The following is a 23,695-nucleotide window of genomic DNA, read 5'->3' on the forward strand; positions in this document are numbered from 1 at the left end:
TATTTCAGTTTCTCAAAAGCACAACCTTATTTCCATTAAATTTTGGAAGTGAGGAGGCCAATTAGTTTCTCAACCCCTAAGATGGGTTTCATCAAAGACTTATCTTGAAGTCTCCTGAAATCAAATGGAACAGAGAGACAATATATTAAGTACGAATGAATTCTAGAAAACCAACAATAAAGCCAGAAGAAGATTTTGATTTATTATCAGCAGCCAGTAAAAGAAGGTTCCACAACATGAGTAACAAATTTGACTGTAGAGCAAAAAATGAACTCTACTTCATTTACATATATCTACTCTGTATTCACAAGGAATCAAATTTCAACAGACAAAAATGGGAAAAAATATGATCTATTCACCAACCTAATCTTCATATGAACTTGATGTAATGCAACTTATTTGCATTATGTCCAACCATTTCTCAAATTATCGATTCATGTTGACAGAAAACCACATGAACTGATCAGCAGAAGACAGACTCCACCTGGGAAAAGCCTGCATACATATTTTGATGGAGAGTTTTGTTGGTGCTGTACTTCTACCAGTCGTTGATCCACTCAGGGACTTCCTGTTCTTCAAGATCTTGAGGTGGTTTAGTTAAAGAAACACTGCAATTTTCAGAGTAGCTCTCCAAATATTGAGCTACACGAGAAGTTATTGTTTCAGGAACGGGAAAGGTACCCTCATGGATCCCCTTCCAATCAACGCCATCAAACCATGGATGACTTCTAACAGAGTTTTGGTTCTCGTTTCCAAGTCTTTTCTTCTCATCGACTTCAAGTAACTGATCATCATATTATTTATTAAAAAATGTGAAAATTACAAAATATGATTCGCTTAGCAAAGTACATGTTCAGTAACTGCAGTTGAGAGTGGGAAGGATACAGGAGATTGTTGATCACTAGCATTACCTTGGTGATGAGATCGATTGCTTCAGGACTGAAAATCTGGGGAAGACTTAGTTGACCTTTTGCAATCTTCGAAAAAGTATCAAGCTCGCTTTGTCGCCACGATCCAAATGGCATTTCACATTTCAGCATGAAATGGATTAAAACTCCCAGTGCCCACCTGGGCGTTTTCAACATAGTTAGGCAGTTGTAAGTTCAATTGAAGTGAAAGTGGCAAAGTCCAATCTACACCATTGCTTGGATATGTTCTCATTTGTGATTTATGCATTGGGTGTTATTTTAAAGATGACTATATCAAGTGCAAACTGCAAGCAAAGTTGCATTTTTACCAGTCAGCAGCAAAGCCATGACCATTGCCTTGAACTATCTCAGGTGCTAAAAAGTCGGCTGTCCCGCAAATAGTAAATGTTCTCTCACCCAAAGTTTTTTTCCCAAATCTGAAGTCTACCAACTGCAATAAGAGGAATACAAGAAATATAAGTGAGGTTGACTGACTGCTCCCTTTTTCTAAAGACGGAGACCATGAAAAATATATTCATGTAGGGAAGAAAATCAGAGAAAGTATAGACCTGTATGTGTCCGGTTTGATCCAACATTAGAACATCAGGGGAAATTCCTCTGTGGAGAACACCAAGCTGAAAATTCAAACAAGAAAAGATAGAAAGAGAGAAAATTGAAAAATATATGGCGAAAATTGATCCAGGGTTTGAAGGGGGCCAACAGCAAGTCCATAGAATCAAACCTTGTGCAAATCCTCCAGTGCCATAATAAGAGAGGCTGCAAAGAAACGTGCAGAAAATTCATCTAGTGGGACGTGAAGTATCGAAGACAAAGGGCAAGCCAGGCATGTCTTTAGCAGTATGCCAGCATGTGATGGATCAAAACAAGTGCAGAGAAGTTCCGGCACACAAGCTGAAGAACTAATGGTCTTCATAAGATTTTTCTCCTTCAAAACTTGTGCTTCAAGTCCCAGCCGTTTGACCTTCTGTCTTGTAAACCTTTTTAAACTAAGCATAGTTTCTGCTTCAAATTCAAATTCACAAAGGGCAGTTCCATCAGATTGAGAAGTAGACATCTAAAATGAACATTATCATAGCCATTAAAAAGAAGATTGGCGAGTTACTACAAGATAACCTGTGTTCCTTAACCGAACTAGCCCAATTTCACTGTATTCCGTGGAATATAAACACATTTTCCACTCCTAAACAAAAAAAAAAAAACAAAGATAACATAAGGTGTCACTTTCTGGAAAAAGGGCGAAAAACATAGTTACAGTAACGTAACCACAAACAGAAAAATATATTCTCACGAGATCGGAGAGCCCAACTTTAGAAAGAGCTGAAATATCAATAATTTTGGCAGACCGATGGAGAGAGTTTAAAGAGTGTTCTGTTGCCCTACATAAATTCAAACAGTATGTAAAGTCTAGAATATGACTGAAGAAAAAAATATGTTGAAACTGTGCTAACACAACTCAAAAGCAAATGCAATATACTTTTGATCATCTTGAGAGAGCTTTGGTATGGGGCCAACAACTGATTCAAACTTTTCCTTTGTTAAAATAGCACACACAACATCTCCCACAGCAACTGCACGTAAGAAGCCAATATGCTCACCAAGAAGTGCCCACTCGCCAAAATAACTTCCCTCTTTCCTAATAGCTGAAATCTCGCTACCACTCTGTGCAGCACCGTCCTCTTTTTGACTGACATAATTGAAGCTGTAAACATTTGAATTGCTCATTAACTCTGCATCAAAAGTAATCCTCACTTGCCCCTTCTGAATAATGTGCAGTGCACACGAGCCTTCAGTCTAAAAAATAAAGAAAAAATACTTTAAGAGTTTAGATAAAATTTGTCAGCTCTGTGCTTTTGTAAAATGAGGTTACCCCATCAACAATCAGCTCCCCATCTGAGAATTGAACTTCAGAAAGGCAGTCTGCAATGTGACTCAATTGCAAGATTGTTAACTTCGACAAGAGGTCCACAGATCGAAGCAATTTCAAAGATGACAAGTTAGAAAATTCTGATATAAGAATTCCACGAAAGTCCTCTCTTTTCAAAGCCCAAAGTGTCCCACTTGTCACTGCACGCACAGAGGCTTGAAGTGGTTTGTTATACCTGTACATACGTTATATGCATAACAAATGAAGTACTACCCATATATGATAAAATACAAAGCTGCATTAACAAGAGAAAACCCACATCAAAGCCAATTCGCCAAAGGAAGAGAGCTTCTCCGCTGTGTAGTGTTGTAAAACCCTAGGGACCTCTCCGTGGCTTTCTTCCTGTAATTGTGATGAAATCATTGAGTCAACATAAAGTCTCAAGAAAATGCCTTGAATATAATGGATCAAAAGAAAGAAAAATGATAGGAACCTGGGTTGCCAAGACTTCAAATTCTCCACTACCAACCACGTAAAAACAGTCACCTTCGCCACCCTACAAACCAACACAGGTCGTGCACATAACAAATAATTGGCATCTTCATTTCTTTCATGTAAAATTCACCATATAAAAAGAGCTGCACTTAAATTCTCATTTGAATGCACCTAGTTTGATTTAAGGGTGGCAATTGGCTTTCATGATAAGGGAAGACAAAAAGAGATAAAGAAAGAAAACTACTTGTTCGACTACAATTTGCCCGGGGATGACCTCAACTCTTTGCATGCAATCCAATAAAACTTGGCATTGAGAATCAGTTAGTTTTCTGAATAGGAAATGATCGTGCAATGCTCGTTCAATATGTGCCTGTAGAGTATGAAGGAAAGAACTCAGCATCTCAAAGGTTCATTCAGGGTAAATAAATAAATGACAAACAGTGAAACAAATTTGTAAAGATTTTCTTTGAAAATCAAGATATATTAGAAGCAAGACATGTGGTTACTTCTTCTTCCCATGACTTCCTGTGAGCTGGAGACGGAGGTACCCAGACTTGACCATTTTCTAGAGAACTTTTGATAGCCCGGAGGCGCGCCCTCGACAAATCTTGCCTTGCACGATTGTTTCTATTCCAGCCAAATGTAGAGGGAGACTCTGATCCTGTCACTTCCATGACTTGAGGAATAGCAGACGGAACAAAACCTCCTCCACCAGATCTTGTCGATTCACTAGTAACCGTCTAACCAAATAAAACAAATATCTGTTGAACTAAATGTAAGAAACTACAGTAACTAATGATTTTCTTAACTTCAACTTGAACAGAAAAAGATAAGGTAAGTCCTTGTACATTGGTTAGCCCATTAATATGCACCACAAGAATAGTGATATCATCTGTTCGAGTCTCAAATTGAAGCCAAAGTCTGTAAGACTCAGCCACAATTGCAGCACAGGCATCACGGGGATCTTTATATTTACAAACCTGGAAGATGACAGCAGATAGAGGAGCTTTAGGGGGAAACAGATGGAAAAGCATGAATTAGCGAGATTCCACATTATGTAGAAGGAAGCTTTATCATTCAGTAGTTCCTTAAGCAGTAATCAATCAACAATTAGCAACCTATATCACTGCCTTTGGAAAAAAAAAACACAATATGAAGTACAATAGACATATCATTTAGTACATTACCATGTCGACCACTGTTCGGCTTGAAAGAAACTCGAATACCCCATCACTAGCAACAACAAAGAAAGGATGATCCTGTGTCAGCTCCAGAACAACAATTTCAGGTGTAGCAACGACTCCAATAGTCTCAGCAATTGAGTCACCAATACTTCTTGTAAAAGCAGTGCCAGGGTACATCCCATTGGGCACCCAAAGCCTAGGAGGATCACCATCATCTCCTTCTTCCGAACCCCAGCACTGAATATCAGGATTCTTCAGCCCCTCAATCTGATCAAGTGTAAGAACTCTAGCACCACAAAGCTTAACACGTTCGAGTTCATCAGTTCGAAATGGAGTTTGGTCAATCGAAAGGTCAACAGCCACAACTTCCTTTCCTCTCCGCTCTGCTATGACTGCCCTCGAATCACCTGAATTAGCAACATATATAGTCCTACCTCTAACTAAAACAGTAATAGCAGTAGTACCACTCATGCTATCATCCAAGATATCAGCGTGTAACTGTGAATTAGTTGTTAAATAGGCCGCATGACAAGCCTCAACTGCATCACTTGGAACCTACTATTCCTAAGCAAATTTTCACAGAGCTTCCGTTTAACAAACTGCGAGCACTGTGCTCCGTATTCCCCATGCCCATCGAAAACCCCGAAGAAATGATCATCTGGCTGTTCCCAAATGGGGTGTGGATGCAAAAACTGTCTTGATTTGCCTTATCAAGGGCATCAGGATAATACCCTCTTTGAGAAAGGAACGAATATCGAGTTCGAAGTTTCCAGAAGGAACTTTAACGGTTCGGGACCCCTCGGCGGCAAGAACTGGGATGAAACTCTCGAGAGTCTCGTGATTCCAGCTTCTGAATCTCTGTTGTTTGAATTCAGTTGATTCAGTCGGTCGCCGGTCTCACCTTCTTGGCTATCGGAAGACGAAGAAGAGATCGTATCGATTTCAGTGGCGGTTTTGGCATTTTGGTTTCGGCAATTCTCGAAGATCTTGGAGTTGTAGCTTCGCCAATACAAACCCTCGAATAAACGCAACCCATTAGAGTAAATACGAAAATAAAGTAGAGCGCGTCACAAGAATTGCCGCAAAATTCATCAGGCTTCACGCGCCAAAGCTCGATAAACCTGTGTACGTGCCACTGGCTATCGCACCACGAATACAAATCACACTACAACACGCCGTAAGCTTAAACTAACCCACTGACGGGCGAAATGCGAGACGAACAACTCTTCAGCTCAATCTTTAGAATCGAAGTTTTTTCGAACACCCAGTAGCCGAATTGTGGAGTGAGAATGCCGGAAAATTGAGAGAAAGAAGGCGAGAAAATCTTTCAGATTCTGCACATACCGTATCTTTTAGAAGACCCAACCATGGTAGTAGAAAGATAGAATAAGAGTCAACAACTGAATCAATAAGTAGACCTCGAGATTTTCTGCTGATTAAACTTATGACCTTGAAACTTTCAAGATTTCAATGAGGAATTCGGATCAACACGAAAGATCTACTGGCTTTAAATTAAATGTTTTTTAGAAGAAATAATGCGTTACAACAAAAGAACAACAAAGAACAAACCCATTAATTATCCAAAACGGAATCCCTTTAAACCCAAAAGAATACAACTGAAAAGGAGATAATAAATTATGTCAGCCAATCTTAGAGAAATCATCAAAACTCACAAGTCAGAAAACAGATGTAAAAGAAAGTGTTTGAAACACTCCATAAACCATGAGCTCAGATAGTCACCGACCTAAGACTAGGAAGAAAACTGAAGAACAGAGGTCTGCGAGGATCAAGGTCACAGAAGCAGCTTTCTGGCGGTGAAGATTTTTCGTGTTTTCAAACGGTCTCTGTTCGTCCACGCAACAAAGTTTCAACTTTAACAAAACTACAGAGCAGATGAAGAAATGGGGTAGTCTAAATAGAAGAAACGGCCCTACCCATTGGCATAAAAGGCCATGGGAAGTTTGGATTAACGTTTATCTTCAATGAAGTTAACTGTGGATCAAGTACAGTACAACAACAGGGAGAAAGAATGTCACCAAAGAAATAAAAACATCTAGAAAGACGACCAAAACAACATGAATCTCAGAAAGAAAGGCGCAATAATTTATTGCTTTTCTTTCTTTTGGTGGGGGGTTTTGTTTAATCTTGAAGCCGGTGGGGACTTCTGATTGTGCAAATTACCCAACATGAAAAGAACCTCGAGCGGCTAAAAACGCCACCCACGTTCTCTCATTATCATTCAAGTGGACCCTGACTCGTATTTCTGGCTCTGGGAAGACCCACACTTTTGTCTTAAAAGTTCTGTGGATAGGATCCTTTTCGATGTGTTGGGTTTGAGTTAATTGAGTGAGTAGATTGGCGAAGAACTTGATTCATACAAAGCCTATAAAGGATGATTTTGATCGATTACTTTCTCGTGAGTGGTAATTTTGGAAGTCAACAAGGACTTTGTAAAGTTCTGGTTTTAGATTTTAGGAGTATAAACAAAGTGGACTGTGACATGCATCTTCTTTCTTCTTCACTTCAAAATGGGGATGAAACAGCCCACATTTCAGAAGCCCACATTTGAGACGAATGACTGCTTTTCTTTTGACTTATTTTACTTTTCTCAATATTATAAAGAAGAAAAAATGTGAAGTTTACACAATGTTCGAATCACTAGAAAGGTATTCTGATGTTAGCTCTTAAATTTGATAAAGAATGGAGTTGATGACATTTGCACTTTGGTAAGGACTCTTTTTTTTTTTTATTTAAATGTTGCTTTCATGATAATGGCTTTACAAATTATGTTGGTCCTTTTCTTCTTCACATTAGTAACATATTGGGATAAGTTGGGTTGGTTGAGTTTTAGAGTTAGTTTTGGATGTTATTATGGCCACTTGATTCTAAAGTTGTAGTTTATATTACTTATTTGTATTCAATTTTAAGAGTGGTACTAGATCTTAAGGGTAAAAAAACTTTCTTAAGACTTTTTTTCATTTTGTTAGGATCCAAATTGTACTACATAATTTATAACCATTAACCTCATACAAAGTTTAGAGTATAAAGACAAATTAACAAAAATGGAAAGTTGTAGATCAAATTATAATTTCATCTTCTAGGATTTAAACTTAATACATTTAGAACTAAATTCTACTTAAAATGTTTTCTTTTTAAACTTTTATTACTTGATCACAAACATTTTATTATTTTATATAAGTCTATTAAACTTTTATTACTTGATCACAATCATTTTATTATTTTATATAAGTCCATTGATGTCATGTTATATGAATGAACTCTTAAAAATCCCAAACAAATAATTTATATGTTTGCCACATCTACAATCTCGATGAGAACATGACAAAGACTATATCTAAGAAAGAATGAATTAAAACAAAAGGAATGGAAATTAGGGCATGGAATGTGAAAGATACCTAACAAATATTCAAGCCATAGTTAAAGAAAGGTAAAGAAAGGCAAAGGTAAAGTTGTGAATTTGATTGGATAAAGTTTCATAGGTCAAGGATGAGACAACTTTTTTTAGTACACGCTTGGGTGATGATTCTTGTGGTTGTTTGATTGGGTCATTTTCTATTCCAAAAGGGCCTTTTTCTAGTTCTTTTTCTTTTCATTTCTTTTTGGGTGTAAATCCTATTTTGATTTTGAATGTATTTTGTTCACTAAATTTTAATTTAGTTTGACCGGTAGGCTCAAACCTTTCAAAACTTTACATTTTGTAATGTAATTTCAACAGCTTTTTTATTGGCTTTTTAAAAATAAAAATGAACAAGCAAAAATAATTAGTTTTTGAAAGCACGAACCAACTAGCACTACAACAAATTTTCTCTATTATTGCTTGATAGGACAACGTTTATAAGACAAATATTAAAAATCTTAAATTTGAGGGATAAAAAAGAGGGGAAATCGAAAATAAGGGAAATTTATCAATTAAAATTAAACGAAAATTTAACTCACCAAATAAGACAAAAAAAAAAAATTGAAAATAAAAAACTCATACGCCTTCTTCCTCAAAAACCCTCTCCACGGCCGATTTCTCTGTACTAAGTTCAAATAGAAGCAATGTAGTTGGGGCTTCAGGATGGAAACGCCTCAAAAATCCGACGAACTGGCTTTAGTTTGCCCAAATCAGTAAGTAAAATTTTATTCTTCTTTTATTACACCTCCATGTAAAGAACACTCTCCACATTTCTTGTTTCATCATTCAATGAAGGAATTTTTCTTTCTTCTTTTTTTAAAAGCAAGTGACCAAAATAAACCAAAATTGAAAACAATAAGTATTTAAACTTTTTGGAATTTTTTTTTTAATTTCAATTTATTTTATAGGTTTTAAAATGTTGAGTTTTACTATGGAGTTTTGAGTTTTTCTCCCATTTGGTCCTTGCATTTTTCAATTTACATGTTTGACCTCAATTTATGAGATTTTTTTTGTAAGAATGGTCCATTCTCAAAATCCTAACTTCTTATTGACTTCTCCCCCAAAAGATACAAATGAAAACTGAACTTTTGCTTACATCAAATCACCCTTCAACATTTGATATAATATTGCATTTTGAACATCTGTTTTGTTATATGTGAAAAAAAAATGAAAATTGTGATAGACATGACCATCAATTTAGGGCTACAACTATTTTACAATGGAACATATTTATACAATAACATATAAATTGCAATAAATACGCAATTAGTTTCATGATCTTGTAAAGGGTTGGAAATGAAGTCATTCTTACAAAAACTTCATTACTATTTTATTGTGAATATTTATCAATTAACTTTAAAAATTTATAAAGTGGTTTTTTTTAATACAATAAGTATAGAGTTCAAGAATAGAAGTTTCTACCATGTTAACCAAGTAAAATTTAAATTTAATATAATAATTATGAGAAATAATAGAATATGGACAAAAAAAACCTTTTCCTAGGTTTTTGGGTTTTTTTTTTTAAATAACGTGTTCTTAAAAACTAATCACAAAATTAGGGTGGTTGTGAAAGAAATTGCAAAAATAGGTAAATGAAGTCGTGTACCCGGTACAAGACTTCAATAAATCTCAATGGTGTCATGAACCGGGCCTACAATATCTAACTGGAGTCGTGGATCCGGTCCACGTTTTCTAACTGGAGTCGTGTACCGGTACACGACTTCTATACAGCTGGCACATTTTGCCGCGTAGGGGTCGAAGTCGTGTACCGGGTACACGACTTCCGTACGATCAGTCAATAGTCTACTGTACGGTCAACCATAGGGTTCACGGGTGCTGCCACATGTCGCTCATGCAGGAAGTGGTACACGACTTCTCCTTTTTAAAAACCCTAATTTTCCTTCATTATGCCTTTATTGGTATTCCAAATTCTTATTTTCTCTTCCTCTCTTCATCTTTCCTCTTCCTCTTTCCTTCTCCCTCCTTCCAATTTCTTATTTCCTCTTCCTCTTTCCTTCTCCCTCCTTCCAATTTCTTATTTCCTCTTCCTCTCTTCATTTTTCCTCTTTCTATTTCATTCTCCCTCCCAATTTCAAATTTTCTCTTCCTCTCTTCACCTTTCATTTTCCCCTTTCGTTCTCCCTCCTTCCAATTTCTAATTTCCTCTTCCTCTCTTCATCCTTCCTCTTCCTCTTTTGTTCTTCCTTTTTTCGATTTAATATTTTTGTCATAAGGTATATTTATTTAAAAGTCGTAGACCGGGTACACGATTTTGTTGTTAAAATTATTTAATTTTATTATTATGTTGATAAAATAATTTAATTTTTGTTGCAGGCTTCTTAAATCCTCCACTGTCTCCATTGTTTCTTCTGGTCTCACAAGGTATGTTTGTTTATTCTAAAAATAATTTTATTTAGATTTGTTATTTTATTTTCTTATTTTATTGAAAAAAAATTAAATAAATTTAGTTATGTTGTTTGAATTTAGTTATATTGTATGAATTTAGATTTATTATTTGGAATTATAAAATTTATTATGGAAAAAATGATAATGTAATTAATAATATGCATAATACTAATAATAATAATACTTATTTAATGCACCACCAAACTTATTTAATGCATACTATGCTAAACTCTAATAATAATAATAATAATAATAATAATAATAATAGTATTATTATTATTATTATTAAAAAATATAATTATTAATAAAAACTTAAAAGGAAAAACCAAAGCCAAATCATATTTGACTAAATAAAAAACCAAGAGTAAACCCTATTTTTGTAAATATTTATAGAAAACACGTTATTTTTTAAAATAACCCTAATAACAATAATAATTCTAATAATAATAATACTTAATTAATGCACCACTAAACTTATTTGATGTACTTTTTTTTTTCTTTTTTTAATTTTAACAATGATTTGACTAATAATGATAAGAAACATCTTCATTGTGTACACTACATTACTAATAAAATAAATAGATACATTAAACTGATGGTCTTCTTCATATTTAACAGCTAATTAAATATGTCGTTGCGATTTGAAGATTTAGTCATTCTTGAACCTGGTAATGATGGAGATAGTGATATAGATGTAGAAGTCGATGAACTATTTGGTAATGAAGAAAATATAGAGGAAGAGAATGAAAAGATCCCGTCCGATATATTTACACAAATAGATTGGGACATTGCGAATTTTGTTTGTGAATAAGGCACTACATTGGCAGATAGAAATGTATCTGTAGACACATCTTGTTTAATTCAGAAGGGAATGATCTTTGACTATAAGGAAGATCTTCTGTTGGCTGGTAAGAGGTACTGTGTGACACAACACTATTCAATTGTGGTAGTCGATTGAAACCAACATTTGTGGAATGTTCGATGCAAACAGTGGAGTAATGGCTGCAACTGGAGGTTACGTGCTACTAAGCGTAAGAGCCACGAATTGTTTGAAATCACTAAGCTCCAAGGAGAGCACTCGTGTCTATACTCAAATTTAACACAAGATCACTAACAACTAGATTCTAATTTCATGAGTGTTCAAATTCAAAACATAGTGAAAGTTGATCCTAATGTTACTGTGCATGTGCTTGTGGAAATCATAAAACAACAATATGGTTACAATGTTAAGTATGGACGAGTTTGGCAAGCGAAGAAAAAAGCTGATCTTTAGAGATTGCTAGCCCATTAATATTGTGGTAAGTATAGACGTATGACAGATTTCCTATTCTGGCACCACAAGTACCAATTGAGGTATCAGTTAGTCGACCTTTGAGTTTCAGGTATTTTTTTATATATAGATTATTTTTTCAATAAAATTTGCACGGTTTATAACTTATTAATGATTCATTTCTCACATTAGATGGAAAGGTGTTATACCATTGTCAGAACTGTCAGCAAATATGTTGATCACTTACCGAATGTTTTTTGATCGGCTGATCAACTTTCAGGTAGTAAAATATTATACCAATATTGCCCATGTATATTTTTTGTTGCTTACTTATGTTTGATTTTTTTAACAGATTAATTGGACACCATACACGCCCTACATTATGACATTGCTTTCACATCAATGTCATAACAGTCAAGCGATGTGGACATATGTGGGTCCTATGATTTGCTTTCAACTCGTTGAGAAGCATCAAGCAGATCGTGTATTGCGACAGTTCCATATGCTACAAATGCCACAAGAGTTTTGCTCCACATATCAGGGCCTACACCAAATTGATTTAAGAGGCAAGCACGATCAAGATTGGAGTAGGATTCATGCGAAGCATATAGCAATGTGGCATTCACAAAATATTTTTTGTGCCGAAGCAGAAGCAACACAGAAGCCAACAGTATCAAATAACTACTTTTCCTGGTACACGTCGATTACCAGACGCTTTATGACACTTGATGGTGCTTACTGTTATCGCATAGTAATAATTTTAATATGATTTATAAATTTAATACAAACATGGACATTTTTTAATTATATTATTTACAATCGTTCAGAATAATTTTGTTGAAGACGTATGTCGAGTCTCTTTTTGAAATTTTTATACCAATGTGTGACGAAGTCATGGGAGATATAGACCAACTTGTTCAGCGGACTCGACGTTTAAATGTTGTCGACACAGATCGTAGACACATTGGACGGCGACGACGACGACAAGGCGATGATGTCGTAGAGGGAGATGAGGAAGATTCTTAAGTTGTATAATTTAAGTGTTTTTAAATTTTGCTAGAACTTATTCAAGTTGTATAAATTAAAAATTGGACTTTTTAAAATTAATTATAAATTAGAAGTTGCTAATACGTGATTTAGATGTAGGAGTACTCTTAATAATATCAAAATATAATATATTTTTTTAAAAAATAGAGAACCAAGTATTAAAAAAAACGTTCGAAATATTTTTTTTTCTCAATCTATCTTAAGCCACAAGATTTCCTTAATAAATTAACAAAAAATTTTATAAGATATCACTAATGATGTGTTTTACCTTTGGTTTTTCGTTTTAGCACTCATCATGCCAAATTTTGAAAACCAACAAAAAAAATTAATAATCAAAGTTTTGTTTTTATTTTTTTAATTTGTTTAGAACTCAGTTCTTAATTAAAAATAAATTACCAAAAAGTTGGACATTTAAACAGTTGGACATTTAAACAAAAACTAAAATTTTTACATATTTTATTTTCATTAGTCTTTCACAAATGTTTTTATTTTAAAAATAGTTAGTCTTTTAAAATCTAATAATTTTTTAAATTTTTTTAGGAAGTCGTGTACCAGGTACATGACTTCGGTCATCACCACGTGGACTCCACGTGGGTCGAACTGGTCCATACGTGGAGCAAACAGGTCAAATGTGTTGACAGTACAGTAAGGAAGTCGTGTACGGGTACACGACTTCGTCAAATTTCAAAAACTCAACTATTTTTAACAATAGTTTTCCAAACCACCTTATTCTTATAATTTCTTATTAAACAATCATATTTTTATAAATATTTATACAAAACATATTATTTTTGAAAATTGTCCTAGGTTTTTAGTTTTGTGTCAACAAACGCAGTCGTTAATGTTTGGTATGTTAAAATAAATTCTATTTTGATCTATATATTTATATCTTATTCTCTTTTTATCTTTAACCTTTTAAAATTTTTGATTTTTTCTGTTTATTTTAGTCTTTGCAATTAGAATTTTGTTAACTCGTTAAATGATGGGTGACTTTCAATATTTGAATTACTAGACTCTAAATTCATCAAATTAATTAAATTTATAAATAACAAAAAAAAGTCTTGCTAATTTATTAAAAAAAAATTGATGTCACCACAAAAACATAATCAATACGTTTAAATCAAATAAACCAAAAAACTAATTTTTTTTTTTTCATATTAATTAAACTAAACTTCATGATGTTCCTTCTCACATATTTTGTTTTTATTATTTTTTAAATTGGAATCTTGAAGCAAATCATAATAAGATTGAGTAGAATAAAAAGAATAGAACTCTTATATTGATATAAAGGTAAAATAAAAGTAAAAAAGATTAAATTAAGAACATCTGGTTAAGAACAACTCATATAGAAAATAAATCTTGATAAATAGTTGCATAATTAATGCATTTAACTAATATGATGAATTTAGAGTATAATCATCCAAAATATAAAAGTTGTATCATCGTATCGTTAAAAGTAAATGAAATCTTAATGAAAATGATCAAAATTTAAAAGTAAACGAAAACTTTGTTATCGAAAACTTTCTATTTTTCCACGTAGAATCACCTAATTACCTAACTAGTATAACTTTTTTGTTTTTATTACTAAATTTGTCCTTCTTGCTTTTTCATGCCATATTCCCATCTTTTTAATTTCTTTTATTTTCTTTCTTTTCATTACTTATTTCATAATCGACTCAATCTATGCATCTGCCATTTTCTCTATTCATAATACACATCAATATATATAATATATTATATTGAGTTAAATATAGGGGCAGTGACCGAGCAAGGAATTCAAATTTTGTTCACAGTTCACCTATGCACTCCTAAAACATTCTTAAAATTTTCTTTTATATATGTTCCTATTTTTTTCAATTTGGACCTAACTCAATTCACATAGTGTTTCTACTAACATCTCTTGCTTAATTACGATACTGCTTCAAAAGAGAAAAAAAAAAAAAAAGTTAACATCCAATATATCTCTTACACTGTTGTATTTAAATTTTAAATTTGTATTTAATAGATCACGTTGTACCCTCTCAAAAAGATAAAGATAAAGAAACATACTACTTAACTTATTTGGTAAATCATAATTTAATTTTTGATTTTCAAAACCGTTTTAGATTACATAATATATTTTTGCTAAAACTATCTTTGATTTTCAAAACCGTTTTAGATTAAATAGTAACTATCAATCAACGGTTTTTGTTTTGTCATTAACTTTGTGACTGTTGGAGAACCTCTCAGCTCACTATATATATAATCTCAGTCTTCTCTTAAAGAGTTACACATACAAAACACACAATAATTTCGTTCTCTCCCAAAATTTTCTTTTAGTATACTGAGCATTAGAGTGTCTGTTTGAATGTTGAGAATGAAAGGGTAAAATTCCTTGAGAGTGAAAAATTTTATAGAATCATTTCACAATCTAATTTGAAAATCTCAAAATACCAATAGATCGACAAAATAATACATAAACAAATTTTCTTATTATAACTTAAACACTAAGCATGCTTTTAAATTAAAAGATACAGAAAATGTAAAGCTTACTTAGGTTGACACCTCTAAATAAAAAAAAATCCAAATTAGGACACCATCGGTCGTAGACTTTACTATCCTCTGAGGTGGAAATTGGTTTGTGAAACCAATTGGGAGAGAAACTATTTTTGTAGAGAACAAAAGCATTGGCTTTTTTGATTAAGAAAAAATGTTTTTCTTATGCATATATTTGTACCTCAATTTACTTGAGAGAGTAGGAGAGAATTACGAGATTCTATTAATTTAAAAAATATTAAATTAATAAAAATTTCAAATCTAGTAATTAATTAAATTATAACTAATTAAAATTTCATTTATATCATATTTAATTAATATATTTCTAATATTTTATAGTTTTAAATTAATTGAATTAAATCAAATTTAATTAAATAAAATTAAAGTATACTCTTAATCAATTCTTCAATTAATTAATAGCTAAATTAAATATCTTATATTTAACATAAATTAAATTTGAATCATATTTAATATAAATCTCTCATAATCAATAATTTTAATATGAATCCAATTCACATTAAATTAATATTTGAACACATTCAAATATTTTATCTCTCATAAATTAATTTTGAACCATATCCAAAATTAAACCTAATGAACCTACAAATCATAAGCTACAACGATCTGAGATTAATTGGCTAAACTCATTAACCACATTAATCATTATTCATTAATTGTTTGTACACTCCACTAAAGACTCACAACTGAACTCTTCTCACTGTAGATATATTTATGTGTCCACGGATATAGACCAATAACAATAAGTTAGTCATTCAAGAGTGTTTGTAACACTAGTTGGGTCAATTTACCGTTTTACCCTTGGGTTTATCTCTAATCCTTAAATATCAGTGCTATTTCAATGAACAACATGTTTATGGTCCTACTAATAAACAAAAACCCCTCTCGTGTCATGGAGATGGTAAAACCCTTTGTTCAAGACCTTGAGACACCATTTAATGGAACACTCATCTACTTACCTTAAAGTAGGGAAAGAGTGAATTCCATCTTGTGTAATTATGTTCCCATCTCCCCACCCGGTCTTGTCCCCAAAATGATAAGCTTATTGAGTCGACGATCTGGCCACTTTCACCCGTACAAATAAAAGGACAATCCCTCGCGAACAGGAGTTCATAACACACCCATGATTAAGACTAAGTTACCTAGGTCATCCTAGTGAAATAAAAACCTAACTAGTTCACGGAGGTACATATAGTGGTTACTATTTCGTGGTCCGGTCTTATGCAAACTCATTGCATAAGATACCCTCACTCGTATGTTAACTACACGAACACGTTGGATCATTGTGTTTGTATCAAATACAAAGTGAGCCATATCAATAGTGTTACCATGATAAGGTACCCAACCTTATCCCTATACTATAGACCCTTTAAGTTGACCTTGAACATTGATCCATGTATGTCTCTACATACTGTTCAAGACTCATTAAACAACTTAAGATGTTAGTTTATTGCATTTGGGTTATTAAGACAAAACTAATAATTTAATCAATAATAATTATTACAATAATAACACTTTATTAATAATGGTTAATGGATTATATTTACAATCTACGAGTTTTATGACATAAATTCCGACAGGGACTTAGTGGACTTACATATCAGAAGCTACAACGATATGAGATAAGTTAGTTAAACTGATTAACTACATTAATCAATATTCGTAAACTTCTTTCATGCCATAGAGAGGGTAGGACCCTTTGTTCAAGTCTAGAGACACCATTTAAGAAAACACTCATCTACTTACCCTAAAGTCGGAAAAAAGTGAATTTCATCTTGTGTAATTATGTTCTCAGCTCTCTACTTGATCTTGTCTCCAAAATGATAACCATATTGAGTCGACAATCTGGTCACTCTCACTCGTACAAATCAAAGAATAATTTCTCCCGAATAGAAGTTCATAATACACTTTAGGATTAAGACTAAGTGACTTTGGTCATCCTAATGAAATAGAAACTTAACTAGTTAACGAAGTTACATCAAGTGGTTACTATTTCGTGTTCCGATCTTATGCAACTCATTGTATAAGATACCCTTACTCACATGGGACCCAACTTAGAATGGTGTCAAAGGTCTCGAAAGTTCACATCTAACTGCTGGGTGGCCTCGTTTTGAGTAATATGAAAGTTTTTTGTCCACAAAAGCAGATCGGTGATGCCCCAGACTCAATTTTTTGGTTCCATCCCAAAACGTCGAAAAAAGGGCCAATGCTACGGCTTAGAAAAGAACGACCCAACTTACAACAGTGTTAAAGGTCTCGAAAGTTCACATCTAACTATTGGGTGGTCTCTTTTTGAGTAATATGAAAGTTATTTTCCCCACAAAAGTCAAACATTAATGCCCCAGAATCAATTTTTTTGGTTTTGTCCCAAAACGTCGAAAAATGGGTCGATGCTACGGCCTAGAAAGGAACGACCCAACTGACAACAGTGTCAAAGGTCTTGAAAGTTCACATCTAACTGCTGGGTTGTCTCATTCTGACTAATATTAAAGCTATTTGCCCACAAAATCTGAACGGTGATGTCCCATACTAAGTTTTTTGGTTCCGTCCCAAAACGTCAAAAAATGGGTCAATGTTGTGGCCTAAAAAGGAACGACCCAACATAGAACAGTGTTAAAGGTCTCAAAATTTCACATCTAATTGTTGAGTGATCTCATTCTGAGTAATATTAAAGCTTTTTGCCCACAAAAGCCGAACAATGATGCCCCAAACTCAGTTTTTTGGTTCCGTCCCAAAACATCGAAAAAATGCCCAATGGTATGGCCTAGAAATGAACGACCCAACTTAGAATGGTGTCAAAACTCTCAAAAGTTCGCACCTAACTGCTGGGTGGTCTCATATTGAGTCATAGTAAAGTTTTCTGTCCATAAAAGCCGAACAGTGATGCCCCAGACTCAATTTATTGGTTCCGTCCCAAAACGTCAAAAAAAGAGGCCAATGGTGTGGCCAAAATAGGAACGACCCAACTTAGAACAGTGTCAAATGTCTCGAAAGTTCACATCTAGCTGCTGGGTGGTCTCATTCTGAGTAATATTGAAGCTTTTTACCCACAAAAGTCGAACAGTGATGTCTTAGACTCAGTTTTTTGGTTCCGTCCCAAAACATCGAAAAAAGGGACCAATGTTGTGGCCTAGAAAGGAACGACCTAGCTTAGAACAGTGTCAAAGGTCTCGAAAGTTCACATCTAACTGCTAGGTGGTCTCATTCTGAGTAATATTAAAGCTTTTTATCCACAAAAGTCGAACGGTGATGCCCTAGACTTAGTTTTTTTGGTTTCGTCCCAAAACGTTGAGAAATGGGCAAATGTTGTGGCCTAGAAAGGAATAACCCAGCTTAGAACAGTCTTAAAGGTCTCGAAACTTCCCATCTAACTGCTGGGTGGTCTCATTCTGAGTAGTAGTAAAGCTTTTTACCCACAAAAGTTGTACGATGATACCCCAAACTCAGTTTTTTGGTTTTGTCCCAAAACATCGAAAAAAACGGCTAATGTTATGGCCTAGAAAGGAACGACCCAACTTAGAATGGTGTCAAAGGTCTTGAAAGTTCGCATCTAACTGCTGAATGGTCTGATTTCGAGTCATATTAAAGTTTTCTGCCCACAAAAGTCAAACGGTGATGCTCCAGACTCAGTTTTTTGGTTTCGTCCCAAAACGCAGAAAAAATGGCCAATAGTATGGCCTAGAAAGAAATGACCCAACTTAGAACGGTGCCAAATGTCTCGAAAGTTCGCAACTAACTGCTGAGTGGTCTCATTTTGACTCATATTAAAGTTTTCTGTTCACAAAAGTCGAACGGTGATGCCTCATACTGAGTTTTTTGGTTATGTCCCAAAACGTCGAGAAAAGAGCCAATGTTATGGCCTAGAAAGGAACGACTCAACTTAGAACGGTGTCAAAGGTCTTGAAAGTTCGCATCTAACTGCTGGGTGGTCTCATTTTGAGTCATATTAAATTTTTTTGCCCACAAAAGCTGAATGGTGATGTCCCAGACTCAGTTTTTTGGTTTTGTCCCAACAGGGCCAATGGTATGGCCTAGAAAGGAACAACCCAACTTAGAATGGTGTCAAAGGTCTCGAAAGTTCGCATCTAACTGCTGAGTGGTCTCATTTTAAGTCATATTAAAGTTTTCTACCCACAAAAAATTGAACGATGATGTCCCATACAGAGTTTTTTGGTTACGTCCCAAAACGTCGAAACAAAGGCCAATGTTATGACCTAGAAATGAACAACTCAACTTAGAACGGTGTCAAAGGTCTTGAAAGTTCGCATCTAACTGCTGGATGATCTCATTTTGAGTCATATTAAAGGTTTTTGCCCCTAAAAGCTGAAGGGTGATGCCCCATACTCAGTTTTTTGGTTTTGTCCCAAAACGTTGAAAAAATGGTCAATGTTATGGCCTAGAAAGGAACGACCCAACTTAGAACGATGTCAAAGGTCTCGAAAGTTCGCATCTAACTGCTAGGTGGTCTCATTTTGAGTCATATCAAAATTTTCTGCCCACAAAAGCCAAACGGTGATGCCCCAAATTTAGTTTTTTGGTTTTGTCATAAAACGTCGAAAAAAGGGCCAATGCTATGGCCTAGAAAGGAACGACCCAACTTAGAACTGAAGGGATAAAAGTCCTATGGCAGCGGAAGAATTAAAGAACCATTACTCAATTTCATTTGGAAATCATAAAATACCGATACATTGGAAAATTTTTAGAATTAAAATTCTGAATAAATTGTAAGCATGCTTTTAAAGAATAAGATACGAGAACTTACTTTCGATGACGTGTCTGAATCTACAAATCAATCTCCAAATTGGGACACCACCCGTCAGAGACCTTCCTATCCTCTAGGATGAGATTGGTTTGTGGGAACCAATAGGGATGGGAAAAGGTTTAGAGATATTTGAAAGAAACTTTTTTTGAAGAGAGAAAAAACTTTGGCTTTTTTCTTAATGAATTTTTGTTTTTGAAATAGGAAAAGGAGTATGAGAGAATCGTGAGATTCTATTATCAAATCTAATAATTAATTAACAATTAATCAATTAGTTAATAATTAATTAAATCATATTTAATTAGTATTTCATTCAAATCTTATTTGAATAAATATCTCTCTAATATTTTATAGATTTATATTAATATAATTAATTAAATCATATTTAATTAATATTTCATTCAAATCTTATTTGAATGAATATTTTTCCAATATCTTATATAATTATATTAATATAAGTAATTAAATCATATTTAATTAATATCTCTACAATATCTTATAAATTTAATTAAATCAAACATAATTAAATGAACTAAATTATTAATTAATTGTCGAGTTAATTAATTGCTAAATTAAATATCGTATATTTAACTTAAATTGAATTTGAATCATATTCAAATATAAGTTTATCTCGTAACCAATAATTTTAATATGAATCTAATTCACATTAAATTAATATTTGAACTTATTCAAATATTTTATCTCTCGTAAATTAAATTTGAATCATATCCAAAATTAAATTTATAGTAAAGTTTCACAAACTTTATATTATAATATATCGCTATACACTAAACTAATTCCCTAAGTAAATTTGAACATTTCAAATTACAACCAATATAAATAAATTTCATTATCCTTTACGAGCTAAGAGGGGGACCTAATAGACCTACAGATCAAAAGCTACAACGATATGAGATTAATTGGCTAAACTCATTAACCACATTAATCAATATTCGTTAACTGTGTGTACACTCCACTAATGACTTATAGTTGAACTCTTCTTACTGTAGATATATTGCTGTGTCCACAAATATAGACCAATAAAGTAAGTTAGTCCTTCACGAGTGTTCGTAACACCAACTGGGTCAATTTACCATTTTACCCCTGGGTTACCTTTAATCCTTAAATATCAGTGCTCCTCTAGTGAACAACCTGTTTATTGTCCTACCAATAAACAGAAATCCCTCTCGTTCCATAGAGAGGGTAGAGCCCTTTGTTCAAGACCTGGAGACACCATTTAAGGGAATACTCATCTACTTACCCTAAAGTAGGGAAGAAGTGAATTCCATCTTGTGTAATTATGTTCCCAGCTCCCCACTTGGTCTTGTCCCCAAAATGATAAGCTTATTGAGTCGATGATCTGATCACTCTCATCCGTACAAATCAAAGGACAATCCCTTACAAACAGAAGTTTATAACACACTTAGGATTAAGACTAAGTTACCTAGGTTATCCTAGTAAAATAGAAACCTAACTAGTTAATGGTGTTACATCTAGTGGTTACTATTTCGCGATCTGGTCTTATACGAACTCATTGCATAGGATACCCTCACTCGTATATCAACTACACAAACACGTTCGATCATTGCGTTTGTATCAAATACAAAGTGAGCCGTATCAATAGTGTTACCAGGATAAGGTACCCAACCTTATCCTTTTACTATAGACCGTTTAAGATGATCTTGAACATTGATCCATATATGTCTCTACATACTGTTCAAGATTCATTAAATAACTTCAGATATTAGTTTATTGGATTTGGGTTAATAAGACAAAACTAATAATTTATTACAATAATAGCACTTTATTAATAACGGTCAATGGATTATATTTACAATCTACAAGTTTTAGGACATAAATCCCGACAAACTCCCACTTGGACTAAAACTCTAGTCCGTTTGGGATATACATAATAAAGTAATCCTCTGACATTGGAAATGGTAAAATGTACTAGTATACTACATAAAACGTATATATACAAATACAATAAACTAGGGCATTCTCATACCCATTACTCATCTCCCGTTTGCCCTAGATTACCTATTGTACATATCTCGTAGACCTAGACTTTCTAGAAAACTCTCGAACACTTTAGCAGAAGAGTATTTGTAAATGGATCAACAATATGCCCCACTTTTATCTCAATAGAAAGTGATGTGAATTTTCATGTTTGGAACAACTTCCAAATCATGCAGGAACTTCCTGAGCCAAATTGCTTCTTTTGCTGCTTCACAAGCAACGACGTACTCAACCTCCATATAAAGTCTGTAATGCATCCTTACTTCATGCTACGTCATACCACAGCTCTCCCGTTTAGGGTCAACACTGATCCCGACATGGATTTCTTAGAATCCTTATCAATTTGTAAATTAGAGTCAGTGTATCGCGTAAGGATCAAATCCTTAGCTCCATACACAAGCATGTAGTCTCTCGTTCTCCTAAGATACTTGAGAATAATTTTAACCGTTGTCCAGTAGTCTAACCCTGGGTTGGACTCAAATCTACTGACTATTCCTACTGCATAACAAATGTCTAGCCTAGTGCAGAGCATAACATACATTAAGCTGCCCAAAGCTGAGGCATAGGGAATACGTCTCATATCTCCAACTTCTTGAGGTATCCTAGGACACTGTTTCTTAGACAAGTGAACCCCATGCCTGAAAGGTTATAAATCCTTCTTAGAGTTCTGCATCGAATATCGAACCAACATTTTATCGATATAGGTTGCCTGAGATAGTGCTAGCGTTTTGTTCTTATGATCCCTTATGATTTGGATCCCTAGAACATACTATGCCTTTTCCAAATCTTTCATTTGGAATTGGGCTGCTAGCCAATTTTTAACGTCAATTAGGTATTCTATATCATTGCTAATGAGAAGGATATCGTCCATATAAAGTACTAAGAAAGCTACTTTACCTTTGTTGATTTTCTTGTATACACAAGGTTCATCAACGTTTTGGTCAAAACTATAAGATTTGATCGACGTATCAAATCTAATGTTCCAAGATCTAGATGCTTGTTTCAACCCATAAATGGATTGATTCAGCTTGCAAACTTTTTGCTCCTGACCTTTTATTATGAACCCCTCGGGCTGAGACATAAAGATACTCTCTTCAAGATTGTCATTAAGAAAAGCAGTCTTAATATCCATTTGCCATATTTCATCATCATAAAAGATGGATATGGACAAGAGAATCTTTACAAACTTTAACATAGAAACAGGGGAAAAAGTTTCCTCATAGGCAACCCCTTCCCTTTGGGTATACCCTTTTGCTACAAGTCTAGCTTTGAAGGTCTGTACCTTCTCAGCTGAATCTCTCTTTCTCTTATAGATCCATTTGCACCCTATAGGTTTACCCCTTCAGGTAGATCTACAAGCTCCCACACTAAAATTGAAGTACATAGACTCCATTTCAAGGTTCATGGCTTTGACTCATTGGTCCTTGTTTACATCATTCATTGCCTGTTTATAGGACAATGGATCCTTAACGCCATCATCTGGTATGACAACCTGAGTTTCAGTTAAACCCAAGTAACGATTGTGATACAATCCTCCCATTGCGTAAAGGCATTCTCAACAATTGAGAAGGATGAGACTGACATGATGTGTTGGTTTCATCAACTCTTGATGAGGGACTAGCTTCATCAACAACCCTTGTTGATTCATTAGTAGTTTCACTTAATACTAATTTTCTTTGTGGTTAATGATCTCTCGTGTGGTCTTCCTCCAAGAAAGTAGCATTTGTCGATACAAATACTTTATTTTCTTT

General features: G+C 34.0%; 2 protein-coding genes across 3 annotated transcripts; one reads left to right on the forward strand and one right to left on the reverse strand.

Moving 5' to 3' along the window:
* Window positions 1-237: 237 nt before the first annotated feature.
* Window positions 238-6,601, reverse strand: LOC105436308 (protein phosphatase 2C and cyclic nucleotide-binding/kinase domain-containing protein-like). The gene is given in 20 exon segments (XM_031887436.1): window positions 238-784; window positions 912-1,068; window positions 1,238-1,359; window positions 1,478-1,543; window positions 1,651-1,928; window positions 2,043-2,109; window positions 2,218-2,305; window positions 2,404-2,720; window positions 2,797-3,028; window positions 3,113-3,195; window positions 3,287-3,349; window positions 3,533-3,658; window positions 3,795-4,028; window positions 4,137-4,268; window positions 4,476-5,023; window positions 5,026-5,139; window positions 5,142-5,231; window positions 5,234-5,272; window positions 5,275-5,439; window positions 5,442-6,601. Coding segments are annotated over 20 exon segments (3,234 nt in total). The 5' UTR covers window positions 5,509-6,601; the 3' UTR covers window positions 238-538.
* Window positions 6,602-10,923: 4,322 nt separating this feature from the next.
* LOC116401752 (serine/threonine-protein phosphatase 7 long form homolog) lies at window positions 10,924-12,373 on the forward strand. Of its 2 annotated transcripts, XR_004214098.1 has the most exons (3): window positions 10,924-11,678; window positions 11,759-11,846; window positions 11,919-12,373. XR_004214098.1 is itself a non-coding variant. In XM_031880232.1 (2 exons), exons 1-2 carry the CDS (start codon window positions 11,799-11,801, stop codon window positions 12,333-12,335), a joined length of 465 nt encoding a protein of 154 aa, XP_031736092.1. In that variant the 5' UTR covers window positions 11,710-11,798; the 3' UTR covers window positions 12,336-12,373. The 2 variants fall into 2 exon arrangements, 1 of the variants encoding a protein (XP_031736092.1); XM_031880232.1 differs by lacking the exon at window positions 10,924-11,678 and having other exon boundaries at window positions 11,710-11,846.
* Window positions 12,374-23,695: the final 11,322 nt, after the last annotated feature.

This window comes from Cucumis sativus, chromosome 1 (assembly GCF_000004075.3).
Source record: "Cucumis sativus cultivar 9930 chromosome 1, Cucumber_9930_V3, whole genome shotgun sequence".
Taxonomy (NCBI): Eukaryota; Viridiplantae; Streptophyta; class Magnoliopsida; order Cucurbitales; family Cucurbitaceae; genus Cucumis; species Cucumis sativus.